Source organism: Canis lupus, chromosome 1, assembly GCF_003254725.2.
Source record: "Canis lupus dingo isolate Sandy chromosome 1, ASM325472v2, whole genome shotgun sequence".
In the NCBI taxonomy this organism is placed as follows: Eukaryota; Metazoa; Chordata; class Mammalia; order Carnivora; family Canidae; genus Canis; species Canis lupus.
This window is the reverse complement of record NC_064243.1, coordinates 103,203,682-103,223,264: the sequence shown is the minus strand read 5'-3', so window position 1 is coordinate 103,223,264 and position 19,583 is coordinate 103,203,682. Positions and strand designations below refer to the sequence as shown.

General features: G+C 55.3%; 2 protein-coding genes and 1 pseudogene across 5 annotated transcripts; 2 read left to right on the top strand and 1 right to left on the bottom strand.

The window, feature by feature from the left end:
- Positions 1-32: 32 nt before the first annotated feature.
- MBOAT7 (membrane bound O-acyltransferase domain containing 7) lies at positions 33-12,301 on the bottom strand. Of its 4 annotated transcripts, none has more exons than XM_025423987.3 (8): positions 12,118-12,297; positions 11,343-11,421; positions 11,111-11,240; positions 10,493-10,619; positions 8,445-8,604; positions 6,033-6,393; positions 4,007-4,183; positions 33-1,039 (listed from the first exon to the last, which is right to left on the bottom strand). In XM_025423987.3, the coding sequence occupies exons 2-8, from the start codon at positions 11,416-11,418 to the stop codon at positions 652-654; spliced, it is 1,419 nt and encodes a 472-aa protein (XP_025279772.1). In that variant the 5' UTR covers positions 11,419-11,421; positions 12,118-12,297; the 3' UTR covers positions 33-651. The 4 variants fall into 4 exon arrangements, with proteins under 4 accessions (XP_025279772.1, XP_025279774.1, XP_025279778.1 ...); XM_025423989.3 differs by lacking the exon at positions 12,118-12,297 and adding an exon at positions 11,987-12,048; XM_049105729.1 differs by lacking the exon at positions 33-1,039 and having other exon boundaries at positions 4,003-4,183; positions 12,118-12,301.
- Positions 12,302-12,801: 500 nt separating this feature from the next.
- Positions 12,802-18,808, top strand: TSEN34 (tRNA splicing endonuclease subunit 34). Its single transcript, XM_025423999.3, has 5 exons — positions 12,802-13,010; positions 13,688-13,934; positions 14,165-14,408; positions 14,558-14,815; positions 18,311-18,808. Exons 2-5 carry the CDS (start codon positions 13,692-13,694, stop codon positions 18,496-18,498), a joined length of 933 nt encoding a protein of 310 aa, XP_025279784.1. The 5' UTR covers positions 12,802-13,010; positions 13,688-13,691; the 3' UTR covers positions 18,499-18,808.
- On the top strand, positions 17,970-18,113 carry LOC112645750 (U2 spliceosomal RNA; annotated as a pseudogene).
- Positions 18,809-19,583: the final 775 nt, after the last annotated feature.

Below are 19,583 nucleotides of genomic sequence, written 5' to 3'. Positions count from 1 at the left end.
ACACCTGGTGGTCACTCATAGACACACATACAGACCTCTTGGAACATTTTATTGGGGGAGGTTCACATAGTCTGACCCTACCTTAGGCCAGAAAATGACAAGAGGGTGACAGAAGCACTGGGACCCTGAGGTGGCTCAGATGGAAGCTGCAGCTCCTAGCTGCCTCAGTTTACCCGTTGTGAAATGTTCCCTTCCCGGCCTGAAACACTGCTTGATGAAAGGGGGAAAGCCCACGAGAGAGGTTCCCACTCCCAGGGCCTGCCCTGAGGCTCCCGGCCCCACACCATGGAGCCAGAAACAGGGAATTTGCCCGAGAATCCCCGTGGCCCTGTTGGGGGGCTGGGGAGTGGGTAGCTCGCTCTGAAGACCTGGCAGCTGGGGCAGGGACCAAGGGAGATTCTTCTAGACAACACCTGAACTTTCCAGAAGGGAAGTCTGAGCTTCCTGAGCCCTCGGGTCAGGGCAGGGGAGCAGGGAGAGCAGCCCTGCCTTGCTGGGGGAGGGTGGGGTGCAGAGCTGAGGGAATCCTCTCCAGGCCCCAGCCCAATCAGGGGCTCTTTCTGGGAAAGGAGACAGCAGCCTGGTTCATGGAATTCCCAGGCAGAAGCTTAGTGGCTGCAGTGGCGGGCAAAGGAGTGTCACGGCAGTGGCCTACTCCTCCCGGAGTTTTTCTGGGGCGAGGCTGGCGGCCTGGGGTGACGTCTTCCTGCGGCCGGGGCTGCCCCCACCCAGGGCCAGCCCCAGCAGCAGGGCGGCCACAGCCACGATGTGGACACAGAAGTAGACAGAGGCCCAGTACCGGAGGGTGTCTCCCAGGGACAGCAGCACAAAGCCCATGCACATGTAATCGTAGGCGCGCATCTTCAGGAACCAGTGCACCCAGTCCCAGGCCTTCTGGCCCCCGGGGCTGAGCCGCCCCCGCAGGGCTGACTCCAGGCAGCCCTCAGCCGACAGGCACAGCGGGATGGTCAGGAAGCTTAGGTAGTAGCCAGGGTGCAGGCCGTGCCAGTAGGCGCTCAGCAACATGGTCCAGGCGCTCCTGGGGGAGAGGCCGAGATTCAGGACCCGGGAGCCAGGCCCCCTAGCCCCTCCTCCCTCAGACCCAGGAGTCCAGGCCCCCCAGCCCCCTCTTCTCTCAGACCCAGGAGTCCAGGTCCCAGCCCCTTCCTCCTCAGACCCATGAGTCCAGGCCCCACCCCTCCTCCCTCAGACCCAGGAGTTCAGGCCCCTCGGCCCCCTCCTCCCTCAGACCCAGGAGTCCAGAGTCCCAGCCCGCTCCTCCCTCAGACCCAGGAGTTCAGGCCCCTCAGCCCCCTCCTCCCTCAGACCCAGGAGTTCAGGCCCCTCAGCCCCCTCCTCCCTCAGACCCAGGAGTCACTACTCTTCAGGAATCTGGTTAACTCCCTCTTATCATATCTGTCCTTAAGACCCAAGAACCTGAGCCTCCAGCCACTTCCTTTTGGGATCAGTATAATTCCTGATTCATGAGGACTCAGAAATCTCCAGCCATGGTCTCCTCTTTCTATGACCCAAACGTGTTTTCCATAGAAGACCCACAAACTCAGGCACGCGCATGGAAGACACAGAAGTCACAGCAGGCTCTGCCATGGACCACGGCCTGGGGTGGGGATGGAGCTCTTCCTGGTCTGTGGCATCAACTTTTCCCTCTGGCTTATCAGGGTGCTGATGACACCTGGTGACACAATGATGCTGCCCTCTCATTCTTGGGGGGCACACAGAGTCCATAAAAAGGCTGAATTTTCCTTGCTATCGAAAGGGGAGACCTTTCTCTCTCTCACTCTTCTTGGCTACTTCCCTGGAAAACCTAGTGTTTGAGACTCTTTCCTCTGTCCTTTGGGTGTAGATGAAAACATCGCAATCCATGAATGTTTTTCTGGAGGGAGGTGGTGCCACCTCTGCGAGATCTACAGGGTCCCTGTCTCCCCACCACTGTGGGGGCCCATCCCAGCACCTGGCACCACGCTGCCACCTGCTCGTCATAGGCACACGTTCCAGTCTTCCTATTGAGCAGCACCAGTGGCTGCCCCCGGTCACCAGCCCAACTGAGGAAGAACATGAAGGAATGGGTGGCAAACGGAGCTGCTGAGTCCCTGCCGGAGGGCAAGTTACCATCGTGTCTCTCAAGCACGTGCTGCGCAGTGGGCTGTGACAGGTGGGTCTACAAGAAGGTGAGCTTTCCGTGTTGGTAATCTCCCTAGCGGGTTACAAGCGACGACGTGCATCACAGCCTGGCTTAATGCTAGCTCATTAACAAAACGGTTTTCTTTCTTTTCCACCTATAGTGGAGGAAAAATTCTCTGGGTCAGGAGCTTTGCAATGATGGTCCCCAACAGGGGGAAGCAGGGCAGCAGGATGCACACGGATGGCGCCTGGGGACCTAGGACCCCACACAGGTACACGGCAACACTAGGCATGGATCCTCCTCTGCTCGCCCTGTCTGGCAGTGAACACTCTCCAAGGACCAGTCCACGCTCCCCTCAACCCTTCCCCGTTTCTGTCCTCCCTGGAACCCACTCCAACTGCTTTTGCTTCCACCCACCAAACTGCCCCTGTCAAGGCTGCATCAAGGCTGCCGGGGACTTTCTCCTCCCCTCCCAACCCCGTGCTGAAGCTCCTGACACAAGTCACCAGACACAAGTAACCCCTCCCTCCTTGAAACACTCGGTTCACTTGGCTCCCATCTGGGAAGGAACACTTTCCTGACTGGCCTCCATCTCATGGGGTGGGTCTTTGCCGGCTCCTCCTCGTCCCTAGTCCACACCAGGGTTTCTCAATTTCAGCACTACGACATTTGGAGCCAGGTCATTCTGTGTTATGGTGGGGGCCATTCTGTGCTTCCCAGGATGTTGAGGAGCATCTCTGCCTCTAAGCACTGGATGCCAGTAGCACCTCCCGGTTATGACAACGTTTCTAGCTGTTGATGAATGCCCGCTCCCCGCCCCGCCAAGGAGTGTGGCACAAACTCTCCCTCCCCCACCCATTGAGAATGTCTAATGTCTGGAGCCCCCTGGACTTTGACCTGGTGCTCGGCTCCAGAGCCTTCCATATTGCCTCTACCTGATGATACCGGAGTGTCTGCTTCTCACACCGACCTCCTTATGTGCCAGTCACGTAACTAACAGCGTATCCGGTAACCTCAGCTGAACGCAACTGTCACCCCGGGTTAAGTGACACTAGAGCCATTTTGCTCCCTCATCTGACCCAGTCCTGAAACTGCCTCCTGCCCAGTCTCCCCATCTCGGGAAGGGCCCTTCTGTGCCCTTCGTTCCCCCAGCCACCACCTGGTGTGCTGTGTCATCTCTGCACTTTCTTATTCCCACATCCAGTTGGTGCCAGACCCCGACCCCAGCACCCAGTAAGTCTGGCTTCATTACAAGACTCTGTCAGCTGCGTCCTGACCTCATCTGCTGGTTCTGGGAAAGCTGAGTAACACTAGGCAGGTTACCTAACCCTCTGAGCCTCAGTTCTACATCATAAGGTTGTAAACATAGCAGTATCTGGCACAAAGTTTTCACTCAAGAAATATAAGATGAATGATGGAAAAAATCTAATGTATGGTCACACCCACCTGGCGGGCCCCACAGTGACTACATTTCACACTTTATCTCCCTTCATCCTCACATCAAACTATGAAGCAGGTAACATCATGACCCCCATTCAGGAGTTGAGGACACAGGTCAGCTCATTCATTAAGGTTTCTCTGTAGTTGGTAGGGCCAAGATTCCAGAAAGTCTGACCAGAGTCCATAGGATTCAGTACATTGCTTCTGTCGAATGAGGTTGACAGGACGAAGTAGAAACTGAGGCCCAGAGAGGGGGAATGATTTACCTCCCAGAGGAATGCGAATCAATGGCAGGGCAACAGCCTCCAGAAACTACAACTCCCGTGACTCTATTGGGAGGAGGCCCGACCGCGGAGCCGGCAGGCAGCCCCAAGTGCTGCCGGAAGATGTAGTTCCGAGTTTTCCCAAGGCGGGCGGGCTCACCTGAGAACATAGGAGCGGGCAGGTGCGCTCTTGTAGATATACTGTGCCAGCCACCACTGCACCGTCATGTTCCAGTACCGCATGCCATCCCGCACCCGCACGCAGAAGTCAGTGCCATAGCAGTCGATGTTGCGGATGGTCTCATAGTCGTACTCCAGGGAAGCCGCCTTCTCCGGACTGGGGGTGGGGGGTGGGGGGTGGAGGATGAGGGTGGGGGACAGACATGCAGCTCAGCCAGGCCCCCTCCCGACGCTGGCTACTGTCCTAGCCCCAGACACTCAGGAGGGGATCACGGCCAGGCAATAGCTCTGGCTGTCACATTTGCTAGGGCAACAGGGTTGGGGCGGGGGGGCTTTTCCGGGACTAAGACTAGTGGAGGTGAGGGGCACAGTTCACTGACATTGGGGTCCTCCTCTTGGTAACAGGGCTGCAACAGCAAGGAAGAGCCTGGAAGAGCTACAGTTGCTAAGCTATGAGTCCTTAGCAACCTGATCCTTCACTGGTCTCTGATGCTAGGGAAAGGCCATTCCTTAGCAACCAAGCTCACTATATTCCGAGAAGCTTCCAAGTATGGTCCCTTCTAAGTGGGGAAGATACTGTGGTTGCTAGGGAAGTAGCATTCCTAACAATGAGGTGGTCTGTGGTTGCTAGGGAGATGTTCTGACCCATGTGACACCAGGACAGTCTCTGTTGCTAGAAAAAGGGCATTCCTTAGCAAAAAGGCCTGGGATGTTTAGAAATGCTTCCAGAAAGGGCCTTTCCTGGTTATTGGTCCTATGATGACTTAAGAAGTGTCATCTCCAGCAACACGGTGGTTCCTGGATCCCTGGTGTCAACATCCCCAACAGTGGTGAACATTCTGCACCCATCTGAGCCGTTGGTAGTTTCTGATAATGGGATGGGAGCCATCTATTAAAAGTGGGGCTCAGTAGATTTAGAAAAGCCTTCAGTTTCTGCTTGACATTTTCTGGGAGACACTCTCTCTAGTAACTGGAGGTCCACTCGTGGTTACCAGGGCAGTGGCTGAAATTCGTTTGGGGGTGCTACTTCCCCCTTAATGGAATGGCTGTCTGTGACTACTAGGGGATGCCCCAATCCGGGCAAGGAGGAATTCATAATTTACATAGACAGGCTGCTTTGCCCAGCCTCAGCCCCAGGTAGAAGGCCACCCATGTTTGCTAGGAACAGTGGGGCAGTCCATTCCCAGTTGCTAGGAGCATCATTTCCCTAGCAACACAGGGGCAACACTTCCTTAGCAACAAGATGCCCCTAGTTACTGGCAGTGTGACCTACCCAACAACTAAAGAAAGGGGTGAGGTGAGGGCTGCAGCATTGCCAACAAGGTCACTCCATAGTTACCAGGGTATGTCCTTGGCAACGGTAGGAAAGTGACCTGCGGTGGCTAGGAGTGCCATCCCCTCTGTGCAGAGGGCAGCATGGTCAGGGATGCCATTTGCTTAGAAGGTGCAGGCTGCTAGTACAGCCCATGGTTGGGTGTGTGTGTGCTGGCTTCTAGCCACAGAGAGAGGTTTAAAGGGGATGCTATTTACACAGCAATGAAAAGCAAGTCTTGTGGCTGGAAGGGGCAGGCCACGGTTACTAGGGAAGTGCTTCTCTGGCATAGAGGGGCAGTCTAGTTGCCAGGGTACCATTTCCCTAGCAACAAAGGGTGGGGCCCCATCACAGCCCAAAGATGGTATCTGGAGTAACCAGGAACAACCGAGTTACCAGGGTAACACTTCCATGGCAACAGAAGGGCAGTGCATGGTTGCTAAAAGACCATCTTCCCTCTCCTAACAACAGAGAGCAGTTCGCCATCCCAAGAGGTGACAAGCAGTAGCACAAGGGGCAGTGGAAGGTATGGGGAGTATTGCTCCCTAGGACAGGGGTAGGTGGGCGACACTCTTCTGACAACAGGTGATGAACCTGCTCCCTTGCTCCCCACTCTCCTCCCTGCTAGGGGCATGACCAGCCTGTGGTGATGGGGCCTGCCGGGTCTTGGGAAGCCTCCCTCCCACTGCCTGACCTGCTGGGGGGTGGGCATTGGAGGGTGGGGCCGCCCCCGGCCCGGGCCTTGGCGGCCACAGGGTAGGCCCCGAAGCCGGCAGCAATGCAGCCGCACTCAGCGGCAATCCAGGCCACGTAGAAGCGCATGCGGAAGGCGAAGAAGACGGGAATCATGTAGAAGAGGCGGGCGGGCAGCGGGCGGGCGTAGAAGGCGTCCTCGCGCACGGCCTCCAGCGGGAAGAGGTGTGAGGACAGCAGGAATAGCAGCCCGAAGAGGGGGGCCGGCCAGGCTCGGCGCAGGAGGGGCCGCAGGCTGGGCACGGCTCCCGGGAAGGGCTGCTCCAGCCAATCCAGGTAGGTGCGGTAGCGGAAGAACGGGCCTGTGGCAGGAGGGAGGAGGGAGGGTGGCTGGTCAGACATCCCTGGCTGGGAGGGTGGCCACAGCTAGTGTCTGACGTCCGGGGGGCCTGAGACTGGGGAGCTGCGGGGAGAGGGTTATGAAACCTCCAACAGGAGGAAGGAGGCCAGAGGCCTGAGATTGGGGAGATGGGGGGGGAGGGGCGAGGAGGAGGGAGAGGGGTCTGAAACCCAGAACAAGGGGAGTGACACTCAGAGAAAAAAGGACAAGAAATCAATGAGTGAGCAGACTCTTGATCTTGGGGGTCATGAGTTCCAGCCCCACATTGGGTGCTGGGTATAGAGATTACTTAAAAACACAATCTTAAGTGCAATGTGTATCTACAATGGAATATTACTCAGCCATCAAAAAGACTGAAATCCTAGCTGTGGAGGGAACCAGAGGGCACTATGCTAAGTGAAATAAGTCAGTCAGAGAAAGACAAACACGCGTGCTGTCACTCATGTGTGGAATTTAGGAGACAAAACAAATGAACACGGGAAATGGAAGCGGTGCACCTCGGTGGCTCAGTTGGTGAAGTGTCAGCCTTCAGCTCAGGTCATGATCTCAGGGTCCTGGGATCAAGCCCTGTGTTAGGCTCTCTGCTCAGCTGGAAACTGCTTTTCAATCTCCCTCTCCTGCCCCCCACCCCCCACTTGTGCTCTCTCTCTCTCAAATGAATAAATAAAATCTTAAAAAGGGTTGGGGGAAGCAGACCATAAGAGACTCTTAACAATAGAGAACCACCTGAGGGCTGATAGAGGCAGGTGGGTGGGAGATGGGCAGGATGGGTGCCTGGCATTAAGGGAGCACTTGCTGGGATGAGTACTGAGCGTTGCATGTAAGTGCTGAATCACTGAATTCTACCACTGAAACCAATCTGACACTATGTGTTAACTAACTTGAATTTAAATAAAAGTTTGGAAGGAAAAAAACTAAAAATATAAGTAAAATCTTAAAAGAAAGACAGACACTGGAGAGAGGGAGTTCACAGGACTGAGAGAGAAAGAAAGAGGACAGAGCAGCCAGATGGTGAGGAACAAAGACCTAGAGAAGGAGGGCTATGGAGACAAGTCCCCGAGAAAGATGGGGATGCATAAGCCAGACCCCGTGGGATGGGAGTGAGCTCTGCATGAGGGAGAAGGTAGAGTGGTGCATCTGGAGAGGAAGAGAGGTGGGAGAAGAAGCCAGAGGGTCGCAGAGGCCAGGTCGCTGGCCTTGCAGGCACCAAGGATGGGGGCGGGGGGGGGGGTGTCCTGTGCTGAGAGCTAGGAAACCAGCGTAGGCTAGGAAGTGCTGGGAAGTGCTGGAATAGCATTTCCCTTCATCCCTCGAGCAGGGCTGAGACTGCCAGGGGTCACTGATGGAAAGGAAGACAGGAAAGAGCTATCAAGCCGGAGATACACTCATGACCTGGCCTGGGGAGGGGGCCGTGGGGATGAACAGAAGCGGCCACGTCACATGTCACAAAAAAAGACCAGATTGAGTGGGATTCCATTCATAATGATCCAAAGGGGCAAGTCTGCGGTGGTTTCCAGGAGCTGGGGCCTGGGAAGGTGATACAACTGTCCTACAGTGATGTGGTGGTGAAGGTTGCATGGCTCCGCAACTAGACTTAAAGCTAGTGAATGGGATGCAGTTTGAAGTGGGCGAACACATGGATCAGAGATCAGGACAGCAGTCATCAAACAGAAAACCGCCTAGGAGGTCAGTGTCAGTGGAAACTACCTCCTGAGGCTAACGTGGGAGTGGAATGTATTTATTCCCTGCATGGCAGAAACCTCAGGCTTCCATAGGTCATTCTCCCTCATCTCCTATTTGTTCCCAAGAAGCCACAGGAAATCATTTAGGCGGAGAACAGTCTGTCTCTACTCTGGAGGAGCAGCGGGAAAGCTTGACATAAACCCAGGCCTAGAGGCTCATCCTTTAGAGGAGCAGACACTGGGATGGAGGCAGGAACACAGGGCAGGCACCAAAGTCAGGGTGCAGAATGGAGCCGAGAGGGTGACGGGATGGGGGCACAGGCACACTCACCTGTCATGATTCCTACGTAGCAGTAGCTGTAGCTGAGTGTCTCCATCAGGGAGGGGACGTCAGGCAGGAGCCCCAGGCTGGGCCCCTTGCTGAAACCTGAGGCCATTTCCTTCCTCTGGGCCAAGTGCAGGTCCTGTACTTCACTGGCCAGGCTCACCAGCTGGGAGCAGGGGGCACAGGTAGGGTACAGACACATCAGACAACAGGACCTCCTCGCCCCCACTCCTCTCAGCAGCCAAGGGGTGCTGCGGCCAGCGTGCCACTGGGAGCCGAGCTTCTATTCCAGGGGCAGCTCTGGGCCTCTGGAATCAGAGGTGGCCCGGTAGCAGCTTCTGCTAGCTGAGGGCTTTGGGCACTCCCTTCTGGGCCCTTCCATCTCTCTGTTCCCCCTTCCAGGTTCTTCTGTCCTCTGTGGCTTGATACCAGCCACGATCTCATGACCTCCACAAACTGTATCCTTAGTCTGGGTTCCTCCCTCCAGCCCCCAAAACCACTCAGGGTGACTCCTGTCATTAGGACTTGGATGCCTGCCAGGTTCCTCAGACTCAACACATCCAGAGTGGAGCGTTGTGCTACTCACTCCACAGAGCGGGTCCCCTCCCAGTCCCCTCAGCAAAGGCCACCAGCAGCCTGAACTGCTCAGACCAGGAACCTGCCTTACTTCCCAGATCTGATCCCGCAGGTCTCGGAGTCTGTCCCCTACACTCCGCTGAGGCTGAATGGGTTCACCCTGGTTCCCTGCCCCCCCCGCCCCCACACCCCCTTCTCTGCAGACCTCAGGCTGAGCCTACAGCAGCAGGCCTCAGCTGGGCTTCCAGCTTCCTCTCAGGTTTGGCCCATAGAAAGCCCAGGGTGGAGAGGGGGCAGGCAGGATTGAGCACTGGGCTCTTCTTCCCTTGTAAGATCCCCAGGGCCTGGCTGTGCCCCTTCACTGATGGACGGACCGTGTCAAGATGGAGGGAGGGCTCTGCACAATGTCTTCCCTTCAGGTTGCACTACCTGGCCCTCTTCTCGGCCCTGGGCTCCCCAGCTGCTGGTCCAGGATTCCTCACTGTCCCCTCTGGCTCTTCTACATCCTGCCCCCACTGCTGTAAAGAAGAACTCCTCAAAGTGTCCCAAATGCAGCATTTCCTGCTGGAGCTCTGACTGTATCAAGCTGCCACTGCCAGTCAGCAGGACTTTGATCAAGGAGACCATCCTCATCCCTTCTTGCCCTTTCTGTGACAATTCTGTCAGTATCCAGAGCATATTTCCAAACACATAAACCTGGTCCCATTACCTCTTCTGGCAACAAACCAAAAGACCACTCCCAGTGGCTCCTGGGCCCCATAAGAAGCCCAAAGCCCACACCTTGGGCCCATTCCCCTTCCTTCTCCCGATGTACACTCGCTATGGCTGGCACACCGTTGATGCAACCCAGCCTGCTCCCTTCCACACCCTGGTCCTACATCCTGAAAGGCTCTCCCTCCAACTCTTTGCTGACCAACTCCTGCCTGTCCTTGCCTTGCCACCCGAGAACCTGGGACGCTGAGGTCACTGGGTTCACAACCTTGTGTGACTTTCCTGTGCCCTGATATGTTGCTGGAGCCTTGCACATGGGAAATCCTGACTTTTCAGTCTGGGGTGGGGCCTGGGAATCTGCTTTCACTCATTCTCCCAGGTGATAAAGAGCCAGACATCGGTGTCCTGGTTCTGTGCCCTTAGAGAAGTGCTTTCTCTCCAAAGCTGTTTCTCCTACCTTGCTAAATGGTTTGCTACCAACACATGCTCCTGGAGAACACGTTGGTAAAGCACTTAGCTCACCTCTGGCAAATGGCAAACACCTACGGTTACATTACATAGATGGGGGTGTGGGTGTACTTCTCTACCCCAGGGAATAGCTGAGAGGTGAAGATCTGCCCCAGAGCATGAAGGAGGTACCTTCCCACGTCCTGGGGTGCGGGGGAGGTAAGACCCCACTTCCCCTGCTCCCCACGGGAGTAGGTCGGGAAGGAGGAGGTGAAAATGGGAGTTCAAGGGTACAAAGAGGGGCTGGAGGGGCATCTGACCTTGAGTGTGAGCAGCAGCTGAACCGCATTGGTGAAGGGTGTGGGGGTGGGGAGGCCCAGCAGGCCGAGCGCACGGAAGAACAGCAGGTACGAGAAGGTCCAGGCCAGGGCGAGGGCGTGGCAGGAGCTGGGACAGAGGAAGGCCGCAGGCTGTGTTTGGTGCAGGGCCCTTGCCTCTGCCTCCCCCAGAGTCTAGCTCCAGAACCTCCCCCACCACCACTCCAAAAATGGGGGGTGGTAGAAGAAGGGGCGCAGCCCCACAGAAATGTGCCATGCCAGAGAAGAGCATGAGAAGGGGTCAGGAGAAGCTTTAGGGTGAAAACCCACAGGGCCTCCATCTTTTCTGCAGGAGGCGAGAAAAAAGGAGGGAGAAAGAGACATAATACAAACACGAATGGTGGCAGGGCCAGCACACAAACGCCCCTTCCTCCTGAATACAGGATCTGGATGTTAAGGATCAGGTCAATCGCACAGGGATGAGACCCAGAAGAAAAGGCACGAGAGGAAGAGAAACAGACCAAACGACACAGTGAGTTCAGAGATAAGCAAGAGATGTCCAGAGACAGAGGCAGAAAGGGACAGACCTCCTCCCCACTCCTCCTCCCACCAAATCCTCACCAGGGCTGGGCCTGGATGAGGGCCCAGGTCCCAAGGATGGTGATCAGAGAATGCAAAGTGTGGGGGCCGCAGGTGAACAAGGTGAGCCCCAGGCCCACGGCTGCTGCCCCCCATCTCTTCAGCCCAGGTCCTGCAAAGAGAAGGGAGAGCATAAGCCTGGAACCTTCCAGGGAGCTCCTGCCGGGTTCCCCCCCCCTCCCCCAGTTTCCACTAGGGAGGGAACCTAACTCACCAGCTTTCTTAAAGAGGAAGCCGATGGGGATGGAGATGAGAAGCACCACTAGATAAGTCCATTCTTCAGGCGACATGGTCTGGGGGAGGGGCAGAGGTTCCTAGTGAGGCCCCTCCCCCCTGGAGGGTTCAGGAACCCACTCCCCCGTAGTTCCCAGTTGTGAGGGTCCTGGAGTCCTACCCTCAGCTCCTCTCCTCTGAGAACACGGAAATCTGTACCTCTAGAACCTTCCTCCTTCGAGGATAAAGAAATCTACCCCCCAGCTCCGCTTTTCTGAGAACCCGGGCCACCAGTCCTCTTCCCCTGTGAGAACCAGGAACCCAGACCTCTCAGGCCCTCTCTCTGCGATCCCAGAAATCAAAGCAACTCCCCCCGCCCCCACTGAGGTCCCAGGGATTGAGATATCGCTCTGAGAACCCAGCAACAACCCTTGTCCCAGGCCCTTCCCTTGGAGAGCGCAGGATTCCAGATCTCCCGGCCTCCTCCTCCTCCTTCGAGGACCCAGCGACTCAACCCTCCCTCTCCGATAACCCAGGTTTCAGCCTCCAGCCTCCACCTCCTCCGGAGCTGCAGACCCTTCTCCCACCTGAAGCCCGGAGGACGGTCCACCCCAGCGCCCCAGTTCCCCCCGGCGCAAGTCAGACCTCCCGGCAGAGCCACAGGCGGTTACGCCACCCCGCGCTCCGCCGCGCTCTCGGCGCCACACCCGCCCGGGCCGGCCCGCCGGTCCGCAAGCGCCCCCGCCTCGCCCCCGAGGCGCCCCGCTCCGGCCCACCTGGGCCCGGCTCCGCGCTGCCCGCCGGGCAGAAGGCGGCGGAGCAGTCCCGGCCCACCGGCGCCCCGGATCCGGCCACGCCTCCCTCGCCCGGCGCGCGCGGTCCCGGGCCGGTGCGCGGCTCCGTCAGGCTGCGGGCCAGGCAGGGAAGCGTCCTGCTCCGCGCGCCCGCGAGCACCCCTCGGCCGCTGCACCTGGACCTCACGGCAGCCGAGCCCAGAGCACGTAAAGAGGCGAGGCCTCGGAGGAAGGAGGCGGGGCCTCCGCTTCGGGTTCCCTCGGGCAGAATCGGCGGCAGCTTGGAGGCGGGGCCACAGGCTTCGGTGTACTTCGGAAGTCTCTGTTCGGATGTAGGCGGGGCCAAGAGCTGCGGGCGGACGTAGGCGGGGTCATAGCGTCGGTTTTTTCCGGAGATGGTTGGGTACCAGTGGCTCAGATTAGGAGATAGGCGGAGTCTGTTTTTTCCTGAGGAGGCGGGGCCACAGACAGGGCTCGGAAGGGGCGGGGCCAACAGGAGCCCAGCCCGAGGGGCGGCCCCCGTTGACCCGTCAGCCGCGGGGGCGGGGCCAGGGTAATTAGCCTCCCACACGCGAGAGGCAGAACCGTAGAGGCGGAGGGAGGTTCGCTTCGCGGGGGCGGGGCCAGGTTGTTCCCCTTCGCGGGAAGGCGGGGCTACGGTGCCGCTGGGGCGGATCCCAGACTTCCCGCTCGGCTGAGGTGGCGGCGTGACGAGATTGACGCAGGGGGTCGGGATGGGGAGGGGTGGAGGAAGCTGCGCGTGGCGCGCTACGTAGGGGGCGGCTCCGCCGGGGCTGCGAGCGGGTGTTTACGAGGCGACTAACTCGTTCTATCGGAGGACGGTACCGCATTCTGAGGGGAACGCTCACGAGGAGGTGAGCCCGCCCGGGCAGCGAACGGACGGCGGGTGCCCCGGGGGAGGGACCTCCGGCTGCGGGTTCGCTCACTAGGGCGGGGACTCCCCCGCCGGGAGCGCCTGCGGCCGGAGCGGGCGGGGCCCGGCTGCTGGTCGACGGGAGCCGAGGGAGCCCGAACGCCGGCCTTCGGGAGGGGGCGGGGCTGCGAGTTCGGCCGACCCGGGAGGGGCGGGGCTTGTGCTGTGGGGTCCCACCCCGCGAGAGGAGGGCCTGAGGCCGCGCCTCGTCGGTTCGGAAAGGGGAGGGGCCGAGTTCCGAGGCGCTGGAAGGGGGCGTGGCCCCGCGCTAGGGGAGCAGAGGACCGGGACGCGGACTGCAGGGTCCGGAGGGCCGAGCTGGGCCCCAACGTCTCGGCGAGAGGCGGGGCCTCGTCTCGGCGGCACCGGGGTCTGGTGGCATCGCCCGAGGGCGGGGTCCGGGGCCCAGGGGGCGGGCCCGGCGGCAGGGGGCGGGGCCTGGTGTGGAAAATTGGCAGGTGGCGAACGCGGCCCCGGCGAGGCTCCACCCCCCAGGCTCAGGGGCGGGGCGTCGCTGAGGCACCCCACCCCCCACCCCCACCCCACCCCCACCCCCACCCCCACCTCCGCGGTGGGAGCACTCTGTCGGTGACCGCTGTGCCTCCCTGGCCCCCGCAGGAGGATGCTGGTGGTGGAGGTGGCGAACGGCCGCTCCCTGGTATGGGGGGCCGAGGCGGTGCAGGCACTGCGGGAGCGTCTGGGAGTAGGGGGCCGCACGGTGGGCGCCCTGCCCCGCGGGCCCCGCCAGAACTCGCGCCTGGGCCTCCCGCTGCTGCTGATGCCCGAAGAGGCGCGGCTTCTGGCCGAAATCGGCGCGGTGACCCTGGTCAGCGCCCCGCGCCCGGATCCGCGCCAACACAGCCTGGTAAGGGGCGGACGGGGTGGGGGCGGTGCAAACGCTCAGCACGTGGAGGCAGGACAGCCAGACTGCGGGTCTCTGCGGGAGGGGTCTGGGCGCCTTGGATTCTGGAGACTGGGATCCCCAGGTTCAGGCTTTGGGTTAGGGAGGAGTCAGGGAGCCAGGGAGCCAAGGTTCCTGGCTTCCTAAGGCAGGGCAGACTTGGATCCTGGGATTCCCGCCGCTTTACTTCTCAGGCTCTGGCATCCTTCAAACGCCAGCAAGAGCAGGGCTTCCAGGAGCAAAGCGCCCTGGCAGCGGAGGCCCGTGAGACTCGTCGTCAGGAACTCCTAGAGAAGATTGCAGAGGGCCAGGCTGCGAAGAAACAGAAGCTGGAGCAGGAATCGGTGGCCAGCGAGAGCCAGGAGGCCAGTGCGAACCCGGCTGCCGCAGAGAGTGAGGCCGGTGCGAGCCAGGCTCCTGGAGAGCCGGAGGAAGCAGGTGAGGGTGGGAGTGGAGTCCACGGACCAGGAGCAGGGGAGAGGGAGATCTTTTGGGAATCCTGGCTGGGAATCTAGGGCCTGGGGCTCATTGGGGGATGGGAAGACCTGTCCTTGGATGCATCAGACTCTTGCATTCACCTCCCGCAGGTTCCTCCTCTCCTCAGCCAGGGCCGTCAAATGGAGTGGCCCCTTTGCCCAGGTCGGCTCTGCTGGTCCAGCTGGCCACTGCTAGGCCTCGACCTATCAAGGCTAGGCCCCTGGATTGGCGTGTCCAGTCCAAAGACTGGCCGCATGCTGGCCGTCCTGCCCATGAGCTTCGCTATAGCATCTACAGAGACCTGTGGGAACGAGGCTTCTTCCTCAGTGCAGCTGGCAAGTTCGGGGGTGACTTCCTGGTCTATCCTGGTGAGTTTTGTTGGGACCTCTCCTTGTGAAAGAGACCTCCTTTTTCCTCAAAGCCCTCCCCTTTTTTCGCAAGCCTGCCACCTTTTTGTCTTTTCTCAGCCTCTGAAACCCATGGAAGGACAAGAACACTTGGGAACCATTTGAAGGGCAGTATAGTAAATCTAAGCACTTTCTTTGATCCAGAAGTTTCACTCAGAGACTCTTAGATATGTGCATAAAACGTACAAGGAATCATCACTGCAGGATTCCTTACGGTAGTGAAATATTAGAAAGCAACCAGAATGATTATTAATAGGTTAGTGGTTACACACTGGTGTTAGTTGTCAGAGTAATGTAGGTCCATGTACATTTATGAAAAAATGACCAAAGGGGGGGAAAAAGAACCACTTGTCGGAAACAGGTACAGTAAAAAGCACATTATGTTTTCTGTTGTGATGCAGTTATGTACGTGTTATTTGAGTAGCCTTAAAAATTATGCTCTAGGGGCATCTGGCTGGCTCTTCCGGTAGAGCATGCGACTTTTGACCTCAGGTTGTAGGTTCCAGCCCCATATTGGGTGAAGAGATTACTTAAAATCTTAAAAAAAATCCGTATGGCTCTAGTGAAAGAATATGAGAACTTATGGTGAAGTATGGAGTGGAAAGTAACTAGCAAGCAGAAGAAGGCCTGAAAGAACGTACTCCAGCCCAAGTACAGTGGTTACCTCTGAGAAGGAATGTGCATTGGGTGTAGGTAAAGGAGACTTTCAGTGTATTAGTTCATTTTTGAATTTGTAGTAAGAATGCCTTTATTGTGTAACTAAAAGGTTAAAAAAGTAAGTCTGCAGGCAAATCACCTTTTTTTGTTCCCCCTGAGAACGCAGAAGGATATAAACACCTGATACATAGTCAAATCTTAGCTGTTGGTTGGAGACCGACTGTGTCTTCTGCACACGAGCTGAGAACCTTCATCTCTTCTCAGACCAAACACTCAACTGAGGGACTGACTTAGGACAGACAGTGTACCTGCCCTGTGCTCTACAGAACCACTGTCCTTACTTTGCTGCTGGTTTTTTGTGACTTCTGTACATAAAAGGTGATTTTGGTTTTGAAAATGAGTATTCAGCTTACTGAACGTATGAAGGCTAATATCTAGTTTCTAAGCTTTCAGTTCAGGTTGCAAATCTTTCTTTCCAATCTAGCAGGTTTTTGTTTTGTTTTGTTTTGTTTTGTTTTAATTCATGAGAGACACAGAGACACAGGCAGAGGGAGAAGCAGGCTCCACACATGGAGCCCGATGTGGGACTCAATCCCAGGACCCCAGGATCACTCCCTGGGCCAAAGGCACTAAACCACTGAGCCACCCAGGGATCCCCATCAATCTAGCAGATTTTGAGGGACTGTTTGTCCCTGTGTGATCCTACTCACAGAAGGCCTTATGTGGTTTTCAGCGTTAGAAGCTGCATTTTAAGTTTTAATGTATTTCTTTTCCTTTTTAAGTTGTGTGGTTTTCTGGTTATAGAACTTGCCAAAAACTCAGATCTAATACATTGCAAATGGGCTGAGTTTTAAGTTTACATGTTCTAATACGGTTAAGAGTCTTACTACAGGTTAAACTACAGGTTAAAATAAGGTTAAATCTGGGTCACCTGGGCAGCCTGGGTGGCTCAGCAGTTTAGCACCACCTTCAGCCCAGGGCGTGATCCCGGAGTTCTGGGATCGAGTCCCATGTCAAGCTCCCTGCATGGAGCCTGCTTCTCTCCCTCTGCCTGTATCTGTGTCTCTGTCTCTCTCTCTCTCTCATGAATAAATAAAATCTTAAAAAAATAAATTTGGAGCACCTGGGTGGCTCAGTTGGTAAAGCACCTGCCTTCAACTTGCATCATGATCTCAGGGTCCCGGGATTGAGTCCTGCAGCAGGCTCCCTGCTCAGTGGGGAGTCTGCTTCTCCCTCTCCCCTCTACCCCCTGCTCATGCACGTGTGTGCGCTCTCTCTCTCTCTCATAAATAAAAAAAAATTTAAAAAAGTAATAAAATAACAATGAAATAAGGTTAAATACACCAACAACTTAATCACACATTTGAAACTGGCCCACAAGGCTGACCTGTTAGGGTTTTTTTTTTTTTTAAGATTTTATTTATTTATTTATGAGAGACAGAAAGAGAGGCAGAGACATAGGCAGAGGGAGAAGCAGGCTCCTCGCAAGGAGCCCGATGTGGACTCGACCCAGACTCCGGGATCATGCCCTGAGTCAAAGGCAGATGCTCAACCACTCAGCCATCCAGGCATCCCTGACCTGTTCTATTACATCAATATTTCTAAAACAATACATACTTGATATATATGAGATATATATAAAATCCTTATTCCCTGAAGATGAAAATCTTCAAGGTCTGAATCCCTTAAATATTTCTAACAGTAAATCTTCCCAATCTTAAAAGACACTAAGTCTTTTAGAACAGTTTTGGGGTACCTTCTCAAGTGTTTTGATGCTTCCTTCTGAGCCGGCAGAGGTGTCACACCAGACAGTGATGCCTGGCTCCTGGCTGTGTTCTGGCTGGAAATCCAGCTAACAGTCCTCTCATGTGGGATATCTCACCGCTTTGCTCTTGTAGGTTTACATTACCTACCCCTTTATCTTCTGTATGGTACCCCACTCTGGTTCCTACTCTATTTGATCAGATTTACCTAATTCAGGGGCAGACCACAGCCCCAGGTCAAATGAAGTCCAACAGATTTTAAAGGTAAAGTTACCAGAATGCAGCCCTGTCCATTTGTTGACTTACGGTCTGTGGCTCCTGTTGTGCTACAGTGCAGAGGTGAGTACCTATAACATGGCCCACAAAATGGAGGATATTTAGTGTCTGGCCCTTTTCTGAAAAATTGTGTTAGCTCCTTTATCGCATCTATTTATCACTCCATCCTTTTGTAAATTCTTTTCTTCTTTTACTCTGTTAGAGTAAAGTAAAATTCTTGGATATTCACATGACATGGCTTTGACTGACTTTGTGGTCCTTGTTCTTACATCACGACAGTGATATATTCAATTAATTGTTTTGTTTTTTGAATACAATTATGCCATACATCTGTGGCAGTTTGCCCCACCTGCCCCTCCCCACGCGGGGTATTGTTTATTTTTCCATGTTGGTACATTCTTTTCATTTTAACAGCTATAATCGCTTCTCAGCCTTTTGGCTAAGATCAAGTGCATTTAAACAGCTATATTATATTTCGTCTTATGGAGAGACCACAAATTTAACAAGTCTGTGGTTTTGATTGTTTCCATTTCTTAGCAGTTGTAAATGATAACAGAGTGAACATCTTCATAGATATATTTTAGTGTCACTATCCTTATAAGTAAAAAATGCCAAAAAGTGGAACTGCTAGGTACAAGAAGAGCTATTTGGAAATATTCATAGTGATTACTAAAATGATTCCTGTCTCCTACCTGTAGACATTCCAGTGTCTTCTAGCCTTCTACCACTGGGAACTGCTACATGTCTCTCTTTTACCCAGGTGACCCACTTCGTTTCCACGCCCACTACATTGCTCAGTGCTGGGCTCCTGGGGACCCCATTCCACTCCAGGACCTGGTTTCTGCTGGCCGCCTGGGGACCAGCGTCAGAAAGACGCTGCTGCTCTGTTCCCCTCAGCCTGATGGTAAAGTGGTCTACACCTCCCTGCAGTGGGCCAGCCTACAGTGAACTCCAGAGACCCGTGGGGATGTGGCTGCATCTGTGGAAAGAGCCTTTCTAGATGGTCCCAAGCTCATCTCTGCAAATGGGAGGCTGTTAACCCTCCTACCTCTTTCTGCGGTTAGATTTTGACTCCGGATTTATAAACACTACATCCTTCTTATTTCCCTCCCTGTTTCAAAGCACTTATTGGCTGTGATATTTTTGTAGTTACCTATTTCCAAGCTGTGAGCTTCTTGAGGGTGAAGACTGGGTTTGATTCATCTCCAGTTTCTACAGGGCTTAGGGCCAAGAGGTCTCAGTAAACTTGTTGAATAAACGCGGAGTCTGTGTTTTGAATTCTGATGGCAATGGGGGGAGGGGGCAGTGTGGGTTTTTGCATTTGCTTATACAGAGGAGGGAATGCCTGGAGGAGTCCTGCTGCTAGTGGGTAGCCAGTGGGGCTGGGATTTATTTTTTAAGATTTTATTTATTCACGAGGGAGAGAGAGAGAGAGAGAGAGGCAGAGACACAGGCAGAAAAAGAAGCAGGCTCCATGCAGGGAGCCCGACATGGGACTCAATCCCGGGTCTCCAGGGTCACACCCTGGGCTAAAGGCAGGCGCTAAACCTCTGAGCCACGCAGGGATCCCCACATTAAAGGCTCTTAACAAAATCTACACTCTTTCATGATTAAAACAACAACAAAGAACAAACTGGGAATCAAGATTGCTTCCTTTACCTGATAAAGGGTCTCTATGGGGGATCCCTGGGTGGCGCAGCAGTTTGGCGCCTGCCTTTGGCCCAGGGCGTGATTCTGGAGACCCAGGATCAAATCCCACGTCGCGCTCCCGGTGCATGGAGCCTGCTTCTCCCTCTGCCTGTGTCTCTGCCTCTCTCTCTCTCTATGTGACTATCATAAATAAATAAAAATTAAAAAATAAATAAAAATAAAAATAAGCCCCTGAGCCACCAGGGCTGCCCAGGGGCTGGGATTTAAAACTTTCTTTCTTTCTTTCTTTCTTTCTTCTTCTTCTTTCTTTTCTTCTTTCTTCTTTCTTTCTTTCTTTTCTTTCTTCTTTCTTTCTTTCCTTTTTTTTCCTTTCCTTTTTCCTT